Genomic DNA, 23,435 nt, shown 5'->3' with positions numbered 1-23,435 from the left:
TAACCTGTGCAATATAAATTCTCTGTTATGGTGCCCAGAATGTCCCTTTAAAAGCAAGAGTGTTTACGTAAGTTTATCCCTGAAGCCCATGTTATGTGTCCTTAAGGGATTAAACTAAGGTTTGTCCTGTTGTCTAAGGACACACCACATATACATAGAGATGGGGAGCACATATAAAGGGGTGTCTGCAGTATGTACAATTTATATGCTGCTTGATTCCTGATAATGACTTGGCCTCATACATTTAATCTACGCCCAAATTAATCGATCCAACTGGGATTCACCTGTGGAGTCTTATTCAATGAAAAACCGTGGATAGATCCATGCGTTCAGGCGTAGATTAAAAGTAATTTAATTTGTTCAAACCAGTTGAAACATATTTGTGCACACGTCTAGCACAGGCTTGTCATGTCACACAATGTCCTCGTGTGACAAGCGCTTTGCACACAGTCCTCCTGATCACCTGGTAGACAAACATATGTACTCATGCTGCACTTTTGATAAAATTTAGGGCACTTGCACCCATATGCAAGCACTAAAGCAGCAGTCAGTATGCGGGCAGCCTGTCTTCCTATAGCACGTCTCTGCAGTGGAATTCCAACACTGAAATGTATGGATCCATGATGGAGGAGAGCCTCAGAGGAGCACACCAGTGTCACGGTTAACTTACTGGTTTTACCCAAAGGGGAGTCCACCCAAAAGGATGGGCCAGTCTGAAAAGGGGGCATGTAAGCCTGCCAGTGTCACTAGCCGTATGCCAGTGAGGGCAGTACATGCATAGAGCAGTGTTAAAATGCTATGCCCACTGACTGTCCTCAACGCGGTGTGAGCGAGTATAATGACGCTGCCATACTGTGCCTTAAAGGGGACGTTGCTGTTAATGTTTCCAGATGCAGGTCGCCAGAGAGCAAACCCAGTACAGCATAAATAGGAGGGCGCAGTAAAATGGGCAGGCAAGTGACGCAAATTACGTCACTGGTAATGTCTATAAGGGTGGTTCCACCCAAAGAATTGCCATGTCAGCCTGGCGTTAATGCGCTCATGCTCGGTTTCTCATAGACCGTTCCCTGGGTTCCCAAAAAGTGTAGAGCTGGGGAACAAACAGGACAGCACCCTACAATCAGGACGGATCAGCAGCACCCCGAATAGTGGTCGACCCCGCCGCACAGAGACAATCCGTATATTTTGACTATATTTTCCAATTTGGCTTCCAATCGACAACTAGTTTGTTATTTTAAATTAATAAAAGTGGATCGGGAAACATTACGCCATTGTAGCCGAACGCAGAAAGAAGGGCTGGGTCGGAGAATGACTTACGTTACAGCCATTTTGACATGAAATTTGCAAATTATCTTGTTTGTTCTCCAAATCCTCCAGTTTACAGAATAAAGCATTATAGTGATTAAATGGAGAATTTTATGGGTTAAAACCCTGCCTTTTTACAAGTGTTGCATTTGTTCCCATTTACACTTTATATCAATAAACAAAATTTAATTCATAGACTATGGGCAGAAATGTTTTAAAAAGCAGCAAGCCAACCCTGCCTGGTGTGTACTGAATGTAATAAGGAGATGGTTTAATAATAAATAAGAGAATTTATTCTCAGGAACTCTTTAACCTACTCGCGGAGGAATACGCTAGCATAAAAGGTTGAATCACCCGACCGCTGCACCGCGCCATGCAGGCCTGTGTGGCGCGCGGAGGGATCGGTAAGGGGCGTGTCCGAAGCAGGTACCGCGCACGGTGCCCGTGACGTCACGCAGCGGTGGGGGTGACTGGGAGCCCAGTAAAGTATTGGGGAGAGCCGCACACGGTTTATTAATCGGGCGGTGGGAGGGGCCTGCCCCTCCCTACCGCGGTCACGCCTCACGGTTGACGGACAGCCGCCCGGCAGTGCGCGTTGTGGCTGCGGGCGGTATCAGTCCAACATGACACAAGGCACTGCGCGGGCACGGTGCGCGCCCCCGCCCCACTCAGGCCAGGTAGGCGCCTTGTGACTCCGCCTCTTCCCCTGATAGCGAGCCGTTCGCTGATTGGTGGACTCTCCGGGTGACCCCACCCCCAGCGCGGCGTCTGATTGGCCTGCGTTTCGCTGACGCGGTCCTCCCCTTCCCCCATTCTAGATCCCGCGCGCCCAAGGTAACACTCGGCGAGACGAAGGGTCAAGCGAGCAAGAGCGCACGAGCCTCTCTCTCTTGGCTGCTGATTGGACGATTCCCTCGCTCGGCGCATCACTTGATTGGTCTGCGGCAGCTTCGGCTCTCCCCATTGGCTGGTGCTGGACCTGCCTGCTCTCTATCGGCTTCTCCTATTGGCTGGCTGTTCCCCAGTCAGTGAGTGCGCCTGGCCACGCGCAGTGTCTCGCGGCGGCGGTTGGAACGGATCGAGGCGCGCGCCGCTTTCCTCCATTATAACCTCCTGGGCCCCGGCTTCATCTTCCTCACCGTATCCTCCCCCCGGACCGAGCTCGGCGCTGCCCTCCGGTTCCCCTCCAGCTCCCCTCGGAACATGCTCAAGCAGCCGGCATTGCCAAGCCGCAAACCCGCCGCAATGGCAGTGCCTGGAAACGGCTCCCCCGGGAGCCCCAACGGGAACCTCCCCTCCGCCGGCAGCAGGAGCGCGGAGCGGGGCGCAGCGGGAAGGTATGTACTAACCCCCGGGAGAGGGATACCGGCAGCGGGGAGAACAGCTACTGATTGACGGGCGGTCTGTCCAATCACACCGCGGGGGGCGGGGTTACCGGGCTCAGTCACATGGTCTGTCCGCTTACCCTCCCTGGGTTACCGTTACCGGGCCGCGCATGCGCTGTGTGGGATTACCGGGGGGGGCGGGGCAACTGTATAATTCATGTTTTAGAGGAGAGGGGTATGTAGCATTCACACTGGGGGGGGATATGTAGCATTCACACTGGGGGGGGATATGTAGCATTCACACTGGGGGGGGATATGTAGCATTCAAGCTGGGGTGGGGGGGATATGTAGCATTCAAGCTGGGGGGGGGGGGATATGTAGCATTCAAGCTGGGGGGGGGATATGTAGCATTCAAGCTGGGGGGGGGATATGTAGCATTCAAGCTGGGGGGGGGATATGTAGCATTCAAGCTGGGGGGGGGATATGTAGCATTCAAGCTGGGGGGGGGGATATGTAGCATTCAAGCTGGGGGGGGATATGTAGCATTCAAGCTGGGGGGGGATATGTAGCATTCACACTGGGGGGGGATATGTAGCATTCACACTGGGGGGGGATATGTAGCATTCACACTGGGGGGGGATATGTAGCATTCACACTGGGGGGGGATATGTAGCATTCACACTGGGGGGGGATATGTAGCATTCACACTGGGGGGGGATATGTAGCATTCACACTGGGGGGGGGATATGTAGCATTCACACTGGGGGGGGGATATGTAGCATTCACACTGGGGGGGGGATATGTAGCATTCACACTGGGGGGGGATATGTAGCATTCACACTGGGGGGGGGATATGTAGCATTCACACTGTGGGGGGGGATATGTAGCATTCACACTGTGGGGGGGGATATGTAGCATTCACACTGGGGGGGGATATGTAGCATTCACACTGTGGGGGGGGATATGTAGCATTCACACTGTGGGGGGGGATATGTAGCATTCACACTGTGGGGGGGGGATATGTAGCATTCACACTGTGGGGGGGGGATATGTAGCATTCACACTGTGGGGGGGGGATATGTAGCATTCACACTGTGGGGGGGGGATATGTAGCATTCACACTGTGGGGGGGGATATGTAGCATTCACACTGTGGGGGGGGGGATATGTAGCATTCACACTGTGGGGGGGGATATGTAGCATTCACACTGTGGGGGGGGATATGTAGCATTCACACTGTGGGGGGGGATATGTAGCATTCACACTGTGGGGGGGGATATGTAGCATTCACACTGTGGGGGGGGGATATGTAGCATTCACACTGTGGGGGGGGGAGATGTAGCATTCACACTGTGGGGGGGGGTGGTATGTAGCATTGATTTGGTTGTGCTGCAAATCATGATCTGGCACACTTAATACTGTTTGTTTCATTATTTATCTATATCCCATTCATACTGAAAATGATCTGTATCTGTCAATTGCTAGTAAATGCAAATATACATTCTAACCACTACATCACACTGCAGTGGTTGATGGACCACTAAAGTCACCCAGAGTACTTCATCTCGATGTCCTGTACTTTAACCCCTTAAGGACCAAACTTCTGGAATAAAAGGGAATCATGACATGTCACACATGTCATGTGTCCTTAAGGGGTTAAACTTATGTTAAACATTGCCTTTTTGGGGGGGAAAATAAATGTTAACATTACGTGGTTTAACACAACTCCTGGCTGTCTTCATGGCTGCCACTAGAGGCACAAATTCCTCCACAACTGAGTAAAACTTTATTATTTAACCCCATGTTGCTGATAGTAGTAGTTGATTGGAGGAGCACAGGGTTTGCTGCATGCACTTTCGTCCAGTGCTTCTCTGAGAAGCATTCCATTGGACAAGACTGCTGGTGATGTCAGCATATTGCTGACATCACTGGAGGCTGCAATGGAGGAGTCTCAGCCATGGAAATGAGGTAAGTAATGTATCATTTGTACACGGCAAAGGGATTAGACTGTTTGATTGTTAAAAAATAAAGGCAATTGAAGCCACAAATGAGAGGCTCAATATAAAATGGGATTCTGCTTATGGTTATTTTTGTGTATATAAGCACTCTTCTCTTTGCACGTCCATATGCGTAGTCCTACTTATGCACATGCATACATATTTTTTTAACTCTAAAAGCAATATCAAGACTCTTTGCAAATGATATGCTAATACTGAGGATCACGCGTTCAGAGTTTAGTTGCTGAAAAGATTCTTTAGGATTGTTTGTGGGTGGTTCTTGTTGTGTTGCCCTCCCCATCAGAAAGTTCTGTCCACCTTGGAGTGCCCCTTGCATATGTGCTCTTCTATTCATGAGATAAAGTGAGGGGCAAATAACTCTTAAAGGGAAACTCCAGTGCCAGGAAAACAATCCGTGTTCCTGGCACTGCAGTTTCCCTCTCCCTCCCACCCCCCAAAACCCCTTCAGTAACTTACCAGAGGCAGCGACATGTCCTACGTCGCTACTTTTTCCGCCGCCGCTCCTCCCAGTGATTGCATCGGCTTTTCAATGCTTTCCTATGGGGAAATGAGCGACGCTGGAGGTCCTCACACGGAAGTGCCCTCTAGTGGCCGTTTACTAGACAGTGGAGTTAACCATGCGATGTAATTATTGCAGTTTATAATAATAAAAAATACAATAATTACAGTTGCAGGGTTAAGAGTAGTGGGAGTTGGCACCCAGACCACTCCAATGGGCACAAGTGGTCTGGGTGCCTGGAGTGTCACTTTAATTTGGGGATGTTCTGCATTCAGAGGGTAGATGTGTGATTATTGTATTTTTCTATTTTGAAAAGCACATCCTGTACTGACCCTTATTTAAAAAAAAAAAAAAAAAGTAGATCTATTCAAATTATTTTATAACTTAAAGGGACATTATAGGCACCAAAACAACTTTGTCAGTGAAGCAGATTTGGTGTACAGATCATGCCCCTGCAGTCTCACTACTCTGTTCTCTGCCAATTGGCAGTTAAATCACCTTGCTTATGCAGTCCTAGTCGCATCTCCCTGCTTGTGACTTGCACAGGCTTCCTAAACACTTCCTGTAAATAGAGGTCTAATATTCAAACTTGCTTTATTGCACATTCTTTTTAATTTATGATGTATCTCCTGCTCTGTGAATTGCATCCTAGACACTGCAGAAGCCTCCTGTTTGTGATTTAAAGTTCAATTTACAAAGCAGAAGATTAGAAACTTCTAAAGCAAGTTAACACCTGAAACGAAAAAAAAAAAAATCATGCTGACTAAGTAACATCCAGGGAAATTGTGGCTAGGGCCACGTAAACCGAAACAGGCAATTTAGTTCCTAAATGGCAGAGAATTGGACAGTGAGACTGGGCATGACCTATAGCAACCAAACAGGCTCTGGCCTAACAGGAGTCCCAGTGGAACTTCGGATATCTGCTAGTGCAATCTTAGTGGTGATTGCAGGTGGTGAGGGACAATCCTCAATTTACAAATTGCAGCTGAAGTGATACGAAGTGGTTGCTTACCCTTGACCTATACACTTAAGTTGCTTCATTAAGCTGATCTGATGCCCATAGTGTTCCATTAAATTCATGGTTCACATCAGGTTTGTATTGTATTCATTAAATAAGTGTCAGCTAACCGCTCTCATCCAATGAATATTGACTAAACCTGGTATGATATTGTAGCCATATAAACTTCCACTGTATCATAGCAACTTGGATTGTAACACCTACGTTTATCCAACACCGCAAGGGAAGTGTGAAAGAGTTTCTAAATGGTTTAACAGATTTTCATTTGACAGTGCCCAGGGACTCCATGACAGCCACAGTGCACTATAAAGGAGCAGTTTAACCCCTTAAGGACATGTGTGACATGTCAAGATTCCCTTTTATTCCAGAAGTTTGGTCCTTAAGGGGTTAAGGACTGTAGCCACTAAACAGGAGCTGTGGCTACTGATCTTTTAGCACAGCCCAATATGTAGAGGAGTCTGCTATGGATTGTACTTTTATTTCTTTTAAAATTCTCATTTATTTTTTTGAGTATGCCAAAAGTTATGTTTCTGGTTGCAAAGAGGGAACATTTCCCTCTTCAATTCTAATTCTCTTGTACGCGGTCTTTCTACGCATTACCAAAAACAATGGGTTGCACGTGTTTTGTTTCCCTTCCCAGCCAAAACCATATTGGCAAGTAGTGCTATGTTTTTTGGCCATTTCTGATGTAGGGTATAAAGCTCTGTCCTGCATCTGTTTGCTTGTCTTTATGCTTGGATTCAAATTGTACATAAGAAGCTATCCAGTAGTTGTCTCATACATTGGGTGCTGTAGATGTCCTTATCAGAGCAGTAATTTAGTGGTCTTCTATTATATATATTTTTTTAAATTTTGTTAACGGAGTATTAACTGAACTGCCTTTGTGTTTGTTTTTTCCTGCAGGGGCAGAAGTATAGTAAAAGGCCTGCAGCCTCCGGTGAGTTATTCTGAAATGCAGTGTATCTGGTTTATTTTTAGTACATGAGGTTCATCATTGTTGGGAACACAAATTATAAAGATTGCAAGATACAAAAGTCTGATCATACATGCGTGTATAATCTCATTTTTATTTTTAATACATGCTTGAAATTTGGAAATATGTTAAAAGCAGCACCCCATTTAAGCATGTTTAGGTGAGTGCAGCCAGCCCCTTGTTTTCCCATATATATTTAGGAGTCTAGCCCGCTCCTTGGTTTTGCGCCGCCCCCGTCACAGGTGTCTCATCTCAGGACCCTATTTAACCCTTGTACTGCAGAGAACTCGAGATGGAAGCATTTCCCCAAGTGAGTAGTTCATTTAGTAGATAGTTGGCAGTAAGAGTAGGACCTGCCAAAGATGGGGTGCATTTATGTTTGTGGCAGGCTTATGCAGTGTGTGATCATATAATGTAACTAAACCCCCATTATTTTTTGCCTCGATTAGGTGTTTTTAATAAAACTAGTCATATTAGCTGTTTAGTAGATAAGTGAGTGCACTGGATTTCTATTTTTAAAATATTTCAAGTGCTCTCATTTCCTTTCTGAATGTGTTGCATAGTGCATGCGCTATGGAATGGAAGCTGTGATTTTTGTTTTCTGTTTTTAGGTGAGAATTAGTGGGAAAGGTGTTTGTATCTATCATGCTCTGATTTGAAAACTTAAGGAAAGTGTATTTTAATGAGCACTTGGGCTATATGATAAACGCTGTATTTTTCCCTTTGGTCCTCTCACTGCAACATCATTGAGAAGGATATGACTGAATTTAATGAGTGCACCATTAAATGATCTGAATTGGTGGTGGGGGGGGGTGCTTGGTTTAAAAGGGTTATTCAAACAGTAAGCATTCATATTAGTTGCACCCTAAACAATCTCACTGGCTGTAGACATTCATTTTTTGAAGGTGGTACAAGTCTGCTGTTTTCATGGCAGTTACTTGCGTTTAATTATTTGTGTTTAATTAGCATTCAGTCTGCTCAGTTATGTACTTCAAAATGGCCATGTCACTGGGGCAATTTGCATAAATCCTCTTGAATGCAGTGGATAGGTCTGTGCTTTACCACACACAATCTTTCTGTGGGTATAATACATGCTGTTTGCTTTTTGTTTTCCAGGTTTTTGAAGGGGTTTATAATAATTCTCGCATGCTGCATTTTTTAACTGCTGTTGTGGTAAGTATCAGAATTTGGAGCTTCTATGTATTACCAAATGAGTGCCCTGCTACTTGTAAAGTTTTGCATTTGATGCTGCGCTTCTTGCTTATCGATAATAGTTTAAAAGTGATTTTTGTATTAGGATGGCGCTGTTCTTGTTTTTATGATGACTGTACTCTGAGTGGCCATTCACTAAACTTGAACATTTTAGTATAGAGTAGGGATCGACCAATATGAGTTTTCCAGAGCCGATACAGATTGGCACCTTTTGGGACAATAACCAGTGCCGATATTATGTATGTTTAACGTTTTCACTAAAAAGCAACATAATTTCTACACAAATCTGTCTTTAACCGAATAAAAGCATTAACATTATGCTGACCATCTTAAGTTCACATTTGGGGTAGGAGAATGTGTTTGGAAGATGTTATGTGACAAGACTTGCCTTTTTATGTTTGTGAAATTTGCTTCCTTTTTGCAGGTAATACATTTTGTCAGCTTTCTGCGGAAAGTACACGCAATCTAATTCCTCAGTTCATGATGTTAACTGCTTCTTGTTGTAATGAATGTAAATTATCTTTAGGTGTAATAGAATGTTAATGGGTGGCAAGAGTGTAACCATGTACGGCAACTCGGTCAGTGACTGGTAGGGCTTCAAGGTCCTTATTTTAATTTTAATTTTTTTTTTAGGGTTCAACGTGTGACGTGAAGGTGAAAAATGGTACTGTATACCAAGGGATCTTCAAGACCTTAAGCTCTAAGGTATGTATATAAATTTCCTTATTGCCATAGATATGATACATTAGCTTGCTGGTAATCCATTACGATCTCAAGGAATGTCCAACATATAGTGCTAATTGTTAAAGGACCACTATAGTGCTAGGAAATAAAACTTGTTTTCCTGGCACTTTATGGTCTTTAGGTCCCCCTCACCCGGGCTCTAGGGGGAGGAAGGGGTTAAACACTTGCCTTTCTCCAGCGCTGGGGACTCTCCTCCCTTTTTGACCGCATGCATGGCAAGAGCCGCGCGCGCATTCAGCCAGTCCATAGGAAAGCATTCTCAATGTTTTCCTATGGAAGCGCCTCTAGTGGCTGTCAATGAGACAGCCACTAGAGGCTAGATTAACCCTAATGTAAACATAGCAGTTTCTCGGAAACTGCTATGTTTACAGCAGGCAGGGTTAACCCTAGATGAACCTGGCATCCAGACCACTTCATTAAGCTGAAGTGGCCTTGATGTCTATAGTGGTCCTTTATGGTGGAAATTTATGGTTTGCCTATGTTTTACTAATAGTGTTCTTTCTTGCAGTTTGAGCTGGCTGTTGATGCCGTGCACAAAAAGACAAATGACCAGCCTGTGGGGCCAAAGCGTGAGGATATTGTGGACACCATGATTTTCAAGCATTCAGATGTTGCAGTGGTTCATTTCCGCAACGTAGACTTCAATTATGCTACAAAGGGTAGGCTGGTGTTTTCAGTACAATGCCTTTTTTCTTCCACTCCTGGCACAGAATGATCCTTCTCAAACATGCCATTGGGTGGATCTTCCCAATAAATATAGATGTCCAGCTCCAATTCCTTGTTTGTGGACATATAGCATAGATCCATTGAGGAACTCTTCCCCAGTTGTTGTTTGTATAGCTCTCTCGCCCCATGATTAATCTGTTATACCATGTCTCCCCTATTGTGGTTTTGGCTGATCCCACATGTAAAAACTTTGTTTCTTCAATTTAGTTTTGTTGGCTTACTCCATAAACCTCTAATATTGCTTTTGATTACTTTTGGTTTGCAGATTATTCTACACTTGCCCAGTGTGACAAAGCGTGTCTTTATCTTTTTATTTGCTATATCTATCTGTATTTTTATTTATAATTTGTTTGCTTTTAATCTTCAGATAAATTCACAGACTCTGCTATTGCCACAAGCTCTAAAGTAAATGGTGAGCACAAGGAAAAGGTACTAATGCGGTGGGATGGAGGAGAGACAAATACCGACGAATACGATCTTGACTCTGATATGGTGAGTTCAGTCTTGGGTGTTACATTAGTGGATTGTTTGGCTTTTATTTTTGCCTTTTTTTTTTTTAAACTTCTAATTGTTGCTCAATTCTAAATATCTTCTTTGACAGTCAAATGGCTGGGATCCAAACGATATGTTCAAGTTTAATGAAGATAACTATGGTGTGAAGACCACATATGATAGCAGCCTGTCTTCTTACACGTGAGTGATTAGATAGTTTGCATAATGAAACCTTGCTCTCATAGTCTCTTCATTGCGAATGCAGAACACAAAATTGCATATGTTGAGCTCACTAATTAAATGTGGTGGAGGGGGGTTCCTCCCTCTCCCCTATGCATGTGTTGCATGGCACACATGGTTTTATATGATCCATATCTACCATATTGGTTTTAGTTCCTATGTTTTGCTATGCTTCTTGGGAAATCACACACCCACTTACCCCAAGAATCTGTACCGTGTTTTATTTATCACTTCCTGACAAATAATTAGATGATCTTACATTGTCTGTTATTAGGGTTCCTTTAGAAAAGGATAATAGTGAAGAGTTTAGGCAGCGAGAAGCACGGGCAGCACAACTGGCTCGAGAGATAGAATCCAGTCCCCAGTATCGTGCACGGATTGCCATCGAAAATGATGACTGCAGGACTGAGGAGGAGAAACACAGTGCTGTCCTCCGGCCCAGCTCTGACCGGGACAGCCCCAGCCTGGGGTCAAGGTTAGTAATTATTTAGCAATTCTTTGTAATATGTTGGTCTAAAAGCTTTCATTCATTCATATATCATACATACATAAAAAGGTGGAGCTCAATGCAGCAAATATTCTGAAAAACAAGATAATGCAGCAAAATAGTGTAACACAGTATATGTAAAATTTGGTTTAAAAATATGTAATGGTGTCACTCACAAGCCTGGAGTCATACCGTCATATGACTCCGGTGGTATATGCCTCTGGACCATTCAAGGTTGTCCAAACCCCTTCTGTGTGAGGTGTTTTCCTTTAAAGTGCTGTAGTTCTTCTTTCCAGTGCTTTGGAATAATAGATACACTAGGTCCAGGATAGTGAATCCAATAAAGTGCTTTATTATTCACTATTTATATTCACTATCCTGGACCTAGTGTATCTATTATTCCAAAGCACTGGAAAGAAGAACTACAGCACTTTAAAGGAAAACACCTCACACAGAAGGGGTTTGGACAACCTTGAATGGTCCAGAGGCATATACCACCGGAGTCATATGACGGTATGACTCCAGGCTTGTGAGTGACACCATTACATATTTTTAAACCAAATTTTACATATACTGTGTTACACTATTTTGCTGCATTATCTTGTTTTTCAGAATATTTGCTGCATTGAGCTCCACCTTTTTATGTATGTATGCTATGTATTTTTAAGTGGTGTAGGGGATACCACTTTTTAGGTGTTTGAGCATCAGTCCCTAATCACCCCCACATTGTGCACCCATTTTATTATATTATTCATTCATATATATATATATATATATATATATTTATATATATTATCTATTATATATATTATCTATTATATATATTATATATATTATCTATTATATATATTATCTATTATATATATTATCTATTATATATATTATCTATTATATATATTATCTATTATATATATTATCTATTATATATATTATCTATTATATATATTATCTATTATATATATTATCTATTATATATATTATCTATTATATATATTATCTATTATATATATTATCTATTATATATATTATCTATTATATATATTATCTATTATATATATTATCTATTATATATATTATCTATTATATATATTATCTATTATATATATTATCTATTATATATATTATCTATTATATATATTATCTATTATATATTTTTTTTTTTTTTTTTTTTTTTTATTATTTATGTTCTGTTAGACCCGGAATGGAATCCTCCATTCATTTTCTGTTTTCTTTACAGAGATGGGAAGTATGTTCCACTTCCTCAGCGGGTTCGTGATGGTCCTCGTGGGGGACTAAGAAGTGGCACGCCTAGAGGAAGACCCGGATTAGGCTCCATACCCTCCCGGGGATCCTCTCAACATTATCCAGAAACAAATTCCAGCCCTGCCCCAGAACAGAGAGGCATCAATGGAGGTAAAGTCAACAAACCTTATTAGATTGTGTATTTAGAGCACAGTGTAGTAGCTATAAGTGGAATATGCTGAAATCCTAATTCTGTGAATACTTTGTCTTTTGACCAATGATCTTTAAAGCAATTTTACTTTTTATATGATCGAAACTGCGCATTTGGGTTTGTATTTTCACATTCCCTAATTAGTATAGTGTGTAGGGTACACTTTGTAAATATAGCAAACATTTTAATTTTAGAACCTTGAGGTGTAGACTTATATAGGTTGGATACCTTTGAAATAAAGATTATAACTTTTTTTTTTTTTTTTTTGTTATTCTCTTCTCTTCTCAGGACCCTCAAGGATGTCGCCCAAAGCTCAACGACCAATCAGATGCTCCAAGCCCATGTCTTCTCCATCCACTAGACCAGTTGAAGTGTCCACCTCGCCATCAGGTCAGTTTAATTTGCTAGTTCAATGGATTGAGAATTGGTTTGGCATTTCTGTATATCATGGCACGTGTTGCATTCATATATTAGTCATCTGTAGTTATCGAACATGTTAAAAGAAAGTCCTTAAATTTGTATTTGTATTTTTTTATTTTTGGCTGCAGCTTCCTCTCGTGTGTACTCCCCACTGTCTCCTAAATCCAGTTCTTCTGTAAGTTCCGTTGATTCTTCTTTGGGAGCGCCTTCTACTACGTCAACCCCTGACTTGCGGCCTGCAGCAGAGCCCATCATGGCTGCTAAGCCATCATCTCCGAAGAGCGTGACTCCCATTTTACTTGGGGAAGGTGAGAAGAAGTCTTCTTTAAAGCCAGAGACTCGTCGTCTGTAACAAAGTCTCTGCCAAAATATCTCCTATAATGTATTGTAATTGATTATATAGACTGAAGTATTGTAAGCTGATGCTGGCTTCTCTCTGTAGAAGCACTAGTATTTTGTTTTCCCTCAAAGCAGTCGATTTTCAGCTGTTGGAGATCCTGTACCTGATCTGAATGACCTTGCACTTTACAATTTATTCTGCACCTTTTACTTGAATGTTTCCTTAACGTTTGATACTAAGTAACATTTGTGGCACTGTTTCTTACAAGTTGCAATTTTGTGCACCTATTTATGAATTGGTTCCTGCCGTTTGCTGGGCAGGCGTCTTGTATTTTGACTAGCTGTTGTATTAAAAAAAATAAAGTTCTTGTTTTCCTTTATCCTGTCAAGTGCTCCACTGCAGGCTCTGCTTGATAGAGAATACCAGTATAGGTAGAATTTGGGTTTAGGAGCTACTTAAACAGCAAAATGAGGCCATTTAGAGTTTCAGGTATACCTTTCATGGTGCACACATTTTGGCTTTAAAGAGCAGAAATTTTTATCTATACATTTTTAAATGTCTTCTTACCAGCCCGTCCAATTCACAGGACAAACCTCTGTGCCAAGCACAGACTGACATGAGCACAGGAAAACCCATGTTCAGGACCTTTTTTGTTTGTCAGAGCTACTCCTAGAAAGCATTTTCATTCACTTACTGGGAGACTATAGGGGCACAGAAGCCTGCTTGTCATTTGGGAGAATTGCCCTGCATAAGGAAGTATCCTTGAGCAGAGTCAATTGCATTAGAAGGTTGGGAATGGATTGTGACTTTTAATAACGTGACACCCACTGACCTCCTAGAAGGCCAGCATTTAAAAAGATAAACAGCAGCTAAGGAAATGTAACACCTGCTAAATCAAATATATAACTTGTCTTTTATGATTCTATATTTGTAATGTTGGGAGCGGTTCTGTTTATTTGAACCTGGCATTCCAAGATTACTTAGTAGACCGGTAGTTAATGCTTTGTCAGCCTTTAAAGAGTTACTGTAGACACAATAAAAATGTCGGCTTGTTATAGTGCAAGGATCATATCTGTGCAGTATTTCACATGGAAATGCTGCCACTTCAGAATTTGGGTTTGTTTGTGTGGTTTTTCTCAGTTGGATTATACTTTTTTTTTTTTTTTTTTTTTTCTCCTACTGGGAGGCATTTTCGGGGCAGGTGAAAACTGGCCTGTGAGTGGAATGCCATGCTGTGTTATCAATGTGCTAGGCTCAGACCACCTGTTAGGCATGCGTTTAAGCCTCTAGCCTGTGATTAGCTTTATGGCTAGACTTACTGGGTTGTTGCACATACAGTGCCTTTTTATGAGAAGCATTGGACTGATTAAACCGTGCGCAGAAATATTGATGCTGACCAGCAAGAACAAAGTTCGTTTTCTCTCCATGTGCATTAAAGGTACACTCCAACTTCAGAAACAAGCTTTGATTTCGTGTGTGTTAGTGTGTGTGTGTCAGTCTTAGTCTTAGTCTTAGTCTTAGTCTTAGTCTTAGTCTTAGTCTTAGTCTTAGTCTTAGTCTTAGTCTTAGTCTTAGTCTTAGTCTTAGTCTTAGTCTTAGTCTTAGTCTTAGTCTTAGTCTTAGTCTTAGTCTTAGTCTTAGTCTTAGTCTTAGTCTTAGTCTTAGTCTTAGTCTTAGTCTTAGTCTTGTAGCGGTAATAAGTACCACATTGAGGTATGTGTCAAGACTTGCTGGCAGCTCACGGTTGTCAAATGAAGCTACCGCGCGTGTGCAAGAACATCTCGGTAGGCTTTATTGGCTCGCGCGAGTGCATCACATTCAGGCTTTTTAAGCAGCAGAGCGGTCTCTGCTACTTTATACACTGTGTAAATCAAAGTTACTTTCTCCACACTACTTGTGAATCTCTTTTTTATAGGAAAGGAAAATCACTTCTAAAATAGTACAACCAAACCAGTTATTTTGGATATGCTTACATTTTTAGATTGAAATTCATCATTTACATGTCTTGCTAGGCATATTGCTGTATGCATGATACTGCAATAGAGCATGCACATGTACAAAACATGGGTGGTGGCTCCAGAACGCTGAAGTGTGGGGTAGGGGGGGTTGAGTGTGGTATATATCTTTATACGTTGGAATAAAGGTTAAGAAACCGCAACAAATGTAATTTTATGCTGGTGCTTTCCATCTAATGCTTTAGAGTTTATGTATTCAAGAGTGGGGGAAAAAGTGGGAAATATCTAAAATTCTAGAATAACTTCTGTATAGCAGCTTCTGCAGAGACCAGGAACTGGCTAAGGTATCTCAGCAATTCCTGGTCTTCATTATTTTTCATGAAAGCAATGTGCTTGGCACATTTTAAAGTGGCACTGTCACTGTTTGGTGTCTTTGCTGAAATTGTAAAGTTGTCCAACTGGGACGTCGCCAGGTGAGCTCTGTTGGGCAGAGGAGAAATACAGAGACAAGGTAGAACTTGGTCTCTCTATACCTCTTGACTGTTGGAACTTCACTGATATTGCAGCACAGTCATAATGAGTATTTTGGGGACAGTGCTGCTTTAACCCCCTAAGGACCAAACTTCTGGAATAAAATGGAATCATGACGTGTCAGACATGTCATGTGTCCTTAAGGGGTTAAGAGAGTCAGGTGTAGTGCTCTTCTACGAAACTATATGTGATTTAAACTTGTATGTACCGTTAGGAAGCTTTCTATATGAACATATGTGATTTTATTATTTTTTCTGTGTAAGGATGACACCGCAAACGTTGATTTTATGAACTTTTATTTGTCTGGACTTTCACATGTGAGGTGCCTTTAACCCCTTAAGGACACATGACATGTGACATGTCATGATTCCCTTTTATTCCAGAGGTTTGGTCCTTAAGGGGTTAAAGAAAACTGCCTATGTAGGATAATATAAAAATAAAAACCGAAAATTAACAAAACTCATCCAAACATGCTTTTAGTGCTTAAGATGTTCAGTGAAGTACCCTTAACAACCCCTGGTAAGAACGTGTAATGCAAAAAGTGTCTTTGTAAACTTCAACCTATGTATAAAGCTTTTATTTATTTTTAAATTATAAGTTCTTAAAACCGTTTTAATAATTGCTGAAATCTTGCAAAAGTCTGTCAACTCGTGTCGGAAAGTATTGTGGCCATTTATGCCATTAGTTAGTCTCTTAATGATTGGGTCCAGCAGGATTCTGAAAACTAATTTGTTTACATTATTCAGGTAAAGAGATTCCTACTCCACCTGCAGTGAGAGAGCCAGGTCGTACACCAGAACAGAACGCTCAGCCTGATGTTATCAAGCAGCCTTGTAAAGGTTTGTAGTTTCCCTTGTGTCCAATCTCTGATTGCATTTTATTATTATTTTTTAAATTATTTTTATTAAATTGTTTTCTTTATGACCTGTACAAATAACATACAATACAATTCAATTCATTTGAGTTAGATTGTCTGTAAGTTAAACATATATTAGACATACAAGTACAAACCTATATCGCATTGTGTGGGTTCTAATGACGATTATCCTTTACTTTATCTAACGGATATCAATTTCTTGTACAGGTGCTTCCAGTCATATTTCTTAATCAGATGTTTCATCTCTGCATTGTCTTGTTAATTAATATTTGAATGTTCATTAATTGCCAGCTCCATTCGTAATTGAAATAATTGGTTTATTATATTTTTCCATACTGGGAAGTTTTTTTTTTTCAGTTTCTGGATATTGGCATTTCCATCCTTTGCCCTTTTTTTTTTATTTTAATTTTTTTTATTTTATAACTTAAGCCATCTCAAATGTAATAAAGCTACCCGCTCTCTGAATGCATTCTAATGCATATTCGGCTCGTTCATCCAGCCGTAAAGCTTTAATATTCAGTAGTGCTTAGTAGTTTATCAAAATGCCCAGCTTTGCCCTTAAAACTGCCAGAGTAAGGAGGCTAGTGTGAATTGAGTGCATTTACTAAACGGTGCCCAAGCTCTTTTAAACTGGTGCTTCCGTAGCACTATGCAATGTCTGCACGTTAAAGAGCCCGTGGTAACTGGGATTCATTTATTTTTGCTCCTCTCTTAACTCCTTATGGACGCATGACGGTAATATTCCATCATGATTCCCTTTTATTCCTGTAGATCACTCTATTTTTCTTTTATTTATCTTCATTATTAGTGATCTCCCCTCTCCCACACCACTCTAATTTTGTTTTTAACTTTCAGTGCTGCAGATTGATCAAAAGCGAAATCAACTGGATGAACTTCGCAAATTTGGGGCAGAGTTCAGAGTAAGTGATATGAATCAAAATTAAATGTCTTGAGATAGATATAGATATAATTTGTGTATGAGAGATCAGTGGCTTGTACCCTATTTTTTTTTTTATTTTATTTTTTTTTTTTTAAGGCTCATTTTTTTTCTTGATTGTGTGTTGAAGAAAAAAAATAATTATGCTGAGTATAAATTATTCACTCTTGTATGAAATATGTTTTATCCTATTTAATACTTCATGGTCTCTGTTTAGCTACAGCCAAGCACTGGCCCAGAGTCTGAAGCCTTCTCATCAAGGCCAAGAGATGCATTAGAGACAAAAGTTCCTCAGCCAGACTCCACCCCATGTGAAGGAGCAGAGCCTCCCAGCACCGTGCAGAAAATCCTTGAGCCAGCAGAAGACAAAGAGGACAGAGTTTGTGACAATTCGGAGCCGCAAGATGAGGTAGTTAGTCCTCCAAGCAAGACTGAAACCGAAGGAAAGGAGGAGCCAGCAGTGTGCGAGTAAGTTGGCTATTGCCATATATAAAATGTCTAGCTGATTGTCAAGCACTGAAAACTGCATGTTTCCTATAAAAAAAAAATCTCGTCTCTTTACCTTTTTAGTCAAGTGAAGAAATCCACCCTGAATCCGAATGCTAAAGAATTTAACCCTTCCAAAACCCTTCTAGCCGTGGTATGTTATTGCTGCTAATTCTCCTTGAGGTTTCTCTCTAGCTATAATTTTATTGTGTGTTTGTATAATACTGAGGCTTCTGTCTCATTGGCAGAGAATGTAATAAACTTGCTAGGTCTTCTTTGCTTTTGTTTACTTGGCATCTGCTTCTATCTGAGGCAATCCATACAGGATGCTTGGAGTTGCTCTGTGCATGTCATGAGATTTCATTTAATGCTGCTTTGTTCCCTTACCCCCAGAACAAAGCGACCAGTACGCCCACCTCCCCTGGACCAAGGAACCACTCCACCACCATTCCAATGCTGACTGCTGGGCAGAGTGGGGTGTACAGTCCATACATATCCTACATTCCCCAGCTTCACATGAGCCAAACTGTGCAAGTGAGTGCATGTTAAACGGTCTTCCAGGTTTTTGTTTGTCCAACCATCCCATCAAATGAGTCTTACATGCCCCTTTTCTTTCCCAGGCTCCTCAGATGTACCAGTATCCAGGCTCTGTGCCAGGGCAGCAGGGGAAATACAGACCAAAAGGTAAGGGGTGTTTGTTTTTATTCCCCTACACAGCAGCTTTTAAAAAAAATCGGATAACCTGTGTTTTTGTCAAGTGTTACTGTATTGTTTATGGGTTCAATGCTTTCACTGCTGCCACTGGTTTTTGCAGCCTTAGGTTTGAGGTTCTCACAGCCTTTTCATTCCTATTTGCAGGATCCCTTCCTCCTCAGCGCTCTGACCAGCCAAACTCCGCTCCCCCTCTCATGCAAGCAGCAGCTGCTGCTGGGCCTCCTCTAGTAGCAGCCACACCATATTCACCTTACATCTACAGCCCTCAGCAGTTCCCTGGACAGCCAACAATGATGCAGCCCGTGGCCCATTATTCTTCTCAGGTATAAAATATGGATATGAACTAAACAGGCCAAATCCCATGTTTACTTATCAAAATGCATTAACGACTGTACATGGAATTAGTTTACTCTTTGGGTATTTACTTGAGACCCCTTTAAATAGATGTCTGACTTTTTTATTTTTTATTTCAGCCTGTTTTTGCTCAGATGATTCAAGGTAACACACGTTTGATTGCATCTGGCAACCATCAAGCTTTGGTTTCTTCATCTAATCCTCAGTACCCTCCCAACGATCAGCCCAATCCACAAACTCTCTATGGTGAGTCTCACACTGACCACTAATGTAGGCAACATATGAAATATTTTGGGTCTTTCGTGCATGTACCTAGCATCAAACATGACACTAATGTGATTTTTGCTTGCAGCCACTGTGCATCAGTCGTACTCTCACCATGCAGCGCAGCTTCACCCACAGCCAGCTAGCACCCCTACCCAAAGCCAGCAACAATCCCAGCATGCCAATCCCAGTCCTGTGCAGGTGAGTCTACTTCCTGCCTATGCCTTGAGCTGCCCACTGTTTTTGTGGTCTACAAGATACCAGCTTGAGCCTTCAGAAGCCTAACTGGTGTCTGTTTTTTAATGTGTTTCTGATCTATGCTTGAAAATGAATTGATCATAACGGATTTAATAATGTATTGTAGAGCAGTCAGAATGAGGAAGAAACTAATTTGTTAACCGTACACCATGCTATGTTTTACCTTTAGTGGAAGCTAAAACTCACACTATCCTTCATTTTGAAAACTTGCAAGGCGTCCTGATGTTTGCAATCTTGGCGAAACCAGTTTGAGAAATTGCTATTAATAGGGATCACGTTTGTCTTTCATTGATTACATTTAGAACACCATTAACATTGCTTTGGATGTGTCCACCCCAAATATTGCTATAGTCTGGACCTGATCCCATCCTGTATTAAGAGGGAGGTTGACAAATTCATATTCATTTTTGCATTGCAACTCTTTAATGGCTCTTAAATGATGAGTCTGATTTAACTTATACTAGACTAGGTTTTTCTTGTTGCATTCTCCAGATATTTGTTTTCAGCTAGTAAATTGTTCATGTGTATTATTACAGGCATGTAATATGTGCATGATATGTGTATATTTATATTGACTAATTCATTGTATTTCATCTCTCTAGCATCAAGGTGGCCAGCCTCCGCATATGGGTAGTGGTCAACCTCAGCAGAATTTGTACCATGCAACTGCCTTAACAGCAACTCCCCCCTCCATGACTCCTGGGCCAACTGCACAGTCCCCACAGAACAGCTACCCCCAGCAAGCTGTATATGCCATCCATGCACATCAGCAGCTTCAGCACGGGTACACAAATATGTCTCACGTGGCTCAGGTACTTAAACCTATCCGTCTCCTTGGGGCTTTCTTGGGATAGAGAACATTACTTTCCTCCACCATTGCACCCCACCTGATATATAAAATATAGATTCACTTCCACGCTCCCTCTTCTTTCCCAGACTGTGTGGCTATATCTATATCTAATTTTATTTTTAATGCTCTCTCCTCGATTCACTTTTTAAGGCTCATGTGCAGTCTGGAATGACAGGAGCACCTCCCCCTCCCCATCCTGGTGGCCCTCACCCCCCACACCCTGGTGGCCCTCATCCTCCCCAGGTTATGCTTTTACATCATTCCCAGACCCATGGAGGTCTTCCACAGGGCGGTGTTCAGCAGACAACCGTATCAAACCCTTCAGCGTACACCTATATACAGCATCATCCAGGTGGGTTTGTTTAAAGGTATTTATTTTTTCTTTTTATTTGGGGGGGGGGGGGGGGGGTGTTAGAAAATGTTAGAAAAAAGTTTGTATTTCTCTTTTAGATTTTGTTACCCGTGTGTCTTGAAAGAAGCTTATTTTCATGGTTCAAGTTTGTGTTTGAATAAAAGATGAGCTTCTGTCAATATTAGGGACTGTCAGAGCCTTTTGTTCAGGTACATTAACCCCTTAAGGACACGTGACATGTGTGACATGTCATTATTCCAGAAGTTTGGTCCTTAAGGGGTTAAAGAATCCTTTGCTTGTGTATTATTTCTTTTACACAAAATGTTGTACACAAACTAGATTATAAGAGGTAGTGTTGCATTGGCTAAACTCACAAAGGGAAAGACTTGTAGAGTTTTTTTTTTGTGTTTTTTTTGTATATGCATGCATCTGTAAAAGCAGTCAATGTAATGATCTCATATCGTTTGAACAAATGCTGATCATAAACACTGTTTTTTTTTTTTTTTTTTTTTTTGTTTTTTTTAATATAGCCTGTAAATTACTTTTATGATAAATCATTGCTTTCTGGTTATTATTGCAGTTCAATCACATCCGTCCCAACAACTTCCATTCCACCCACCCGGTAACTGAGCTCTTAAACTAGCCCTCCAGTCATAACCCCCGAAGCAATCCTGCCTCCAGCCCCTGTGGTCCTGGAAACTGCATGAGGCAGAATATGTGGCCCCCAGCCTGCATAGAGACTTCCTGAGGTGATGGATCTGAGGGCTTCCAGAGGCAAGTGTGTAGGACCTGCCTCCAAAGCCCTGCAAGGGATATCCAAGGCAATGGAGAGTAAACTGTCCGAAAGAGTTACGATGTGTGGATTCTTCAGTGTGAGGCAGTTCCTATCCTTCCACTGGCCCCAATGGGGGGGGGAATTTGTTTTTTGGTTTGGTCTGTGGGGTGGGAGTTCTCAACTCTCATCATTTTACAGAGACTGGAATAAAACAATTTTTATTTTTAACTTATGAAGAAAATTGGGCAATTCCAAGGCAGATCTTTAGTGTTTATTGTTTTTGTATTTTATTTTAATTTTATTTTCCCCCCTTTTCTCCTGATCTTTTCCCTCCTTTCTCTCCATCACCTTTACTCATTAACTTGAACTGAGTGATGGACTACTTTTTATTAAATAAAATATTTAAAAAAGAAAAAAAACTACAAAAAGTTTATAAAAAATACAAAAAAATACAAAAAAAAAATAAAGTTTTAAACTATAAGTTCCAGTTGTATTTTCTAGATGTTATGTGAAAGCGTTTCCCTTGTTTTAACAATACTGGCATCCTAGTAAGTGATGCTTTTTGGAGACTGACAGCTCTTTATAATCTGTAATATTTTTGCTTTTGCATCAGTTTGGTTCTTAGACATATGTCCCCCTGGGGAAGGGGGACACACACACACTTGTGATCCTGTATTCTCGTATTTTATGTTTTTTGCACAGTATCAATACAACTCTGCATGCAAGACAATGGTAATCTTAGATTTAAATGACCTGAGTTTGTACCTTATTGTGCCTGTTCAAAGCTACTCTGTCACAACGGAATTCTTATAAGGCACAAACAAGGCATTCCATGCATATCTTCGCTTTTCTCAAGATAGCTACGTATTCACTGGGTTTGTTTTTGCAAATTTTCCATATTCCCTAGTTTAACAAACTAACTGTTGGGATTAAAGGAAATCTATCAAGTGACCCGTTATTTAAACATTTATGGCATGACGGCCTATGCCATTGTGCAGTGATTCAATGACATTTGATGGCATATATAGTTGTGCAGTAAATGTCCAAAGGAATAGCGGCTATCTTTCAATAACAAGAGTTCTCCTCTGTCAGCAGAGACCACGGTTCGTGGCACCAGACTGACATGTTGGCTGCAGTGCTCAAAGTGAGCTTCACATAGCCCTTTAAATACTTTTGAGTGAGCATACATGCTTAGCTACAGTCAACCGAGGGAATCCCTCTGAGCTGGAATTGGGGGCACGATTAAGGAGAAAAGGGTAGATGTGTCGTAATTGAAGTAGAAGAATTCCCAAATATGGATTGTCTGCAGTAGTGGGGTATTTTCTCACAGTAAAATGTATTGGGGAGGCTTGTGATAAAATGGAAGTGTCAAAATGCTCTTGGTTACAGGACCGTGGGATCTACTTTCCAAGAATGTGGGGCGGGGGGTTGGTGGAGCCAGTTTGGATTTTTTGACTACTATAAAAGTTGTAATCACAGCACGCCAAATGTTTTTGCTTTAAAACTGTAAACGACTCCATTGACTTCATGCATTCCAATGGAGTTGCATTTTATTTTTATAGTATAAAAGTATATACTCCATCATACATAATTAGACAAAACACATGCTTAACAATTACGTAGAAGTCTGAGAGGATTATCCCTTTCTAATTTGGATCTAAATTTAATATAGGCATGTTATGAATATATTATTAAAGTGCTAATGCTTTCTGGAGACCTTTTTATCTTACCGTGTTTTTGGGGAAGTTGTTGTTTATCCAACCCATACCCTTTTTCCATCTTTAATTAGTAAATAATTTGATATTTCCACTGGTAATATTGTATTTTGTGT

The 23,435-nt window shown here is 41.3% G+C and overlaps 1 protein-coding gene across 1 annotated transcript; it reads left to right on the top strand.

Moving 5' to 3' along the window:
* Positions 1–2,020: 2,020 nt before the first annotated feature.
* Positions 2,021–22,037, top strand: ATXN2L (ataxin 2 like). Its single transcript, XM_063430730.1, has 23 exons — positions 2,021–2,642; positions 7,068–7,101; positions 8,254–8,310; positions 8,983–9,054; positions 9,602–9,752; positions 10,187–10,311; positions 10,421–10,512; positions 10,826–11,026; positions 12,276–12,451; positions 12,780–12,881; positions 13,040–13,219; positions 16,484–16,576; positions 17,470–17,534; positions 17,769–18,019; positions 18,122–18,191; positions 18,431–18,571; positions 18,658–18,721; positions 18,896–19,074; positions 19,225–19,351; positions 19,458–19,570; positions 20,230–20,439; positions 20,628–20,829; positions 21,410–22,037. The coding sequence occupies exons 1-23, from the start codon at positions 2,509–2,511 to the stop codon at positions 21,457–21,459; spliced, it is 2,889 nt and encodes a 962-aa protein (XP_063286800.1). The 5' UTR covers positions 2,021–2,508; the 3' UTR covers positions 21,460–22,037.
* Positions 22,038–23,435: the final 1,398 nt, after the last annotated feature.

The sequence above is a fragment of the Pelobates fuscus genome, chromosome 8 (assembly GCF_036172605.1).
Source record: "Pelobates fuscus isolate aPelFus1 chromosome 8, aPelFus1.pri, whole genome shotgun sequence".
Lineage (NCBI taxonomy): Eukaryota > Metazoa > Chordata > Amphibia > Anura > Pelobatidae > Pelobates > Pelobates fuscus.
Note: the sequence above shows the minus strand (reverse complement) of the source record. Positions and strands in the feature narration are given on the sequence as shown.

Coding starts and splice junctions, on each gene's coding strand:
- ATXN2L (XM_063430730.1), top strand. CDS start 2,509: ATGCTCAAGCAGCCGGCATTGCCAAGCCGCAAACCCGCCGCAATGGCA. Junction 7,102..8,253: donor TAAAAGGCCTGCAGCCTCCG/GTGAGTTATTCT, acceptor TTTGTTTTCCAG/GTTTTTGAAGGGGTTTATAA. Junction 18,572..18,657: donor ACATGAGCCAAACTGTGCAA/GTGAGTGCATGT, acceptor TTTCTTTCCCAG/GCTCCTCAGATGTACCAGTA.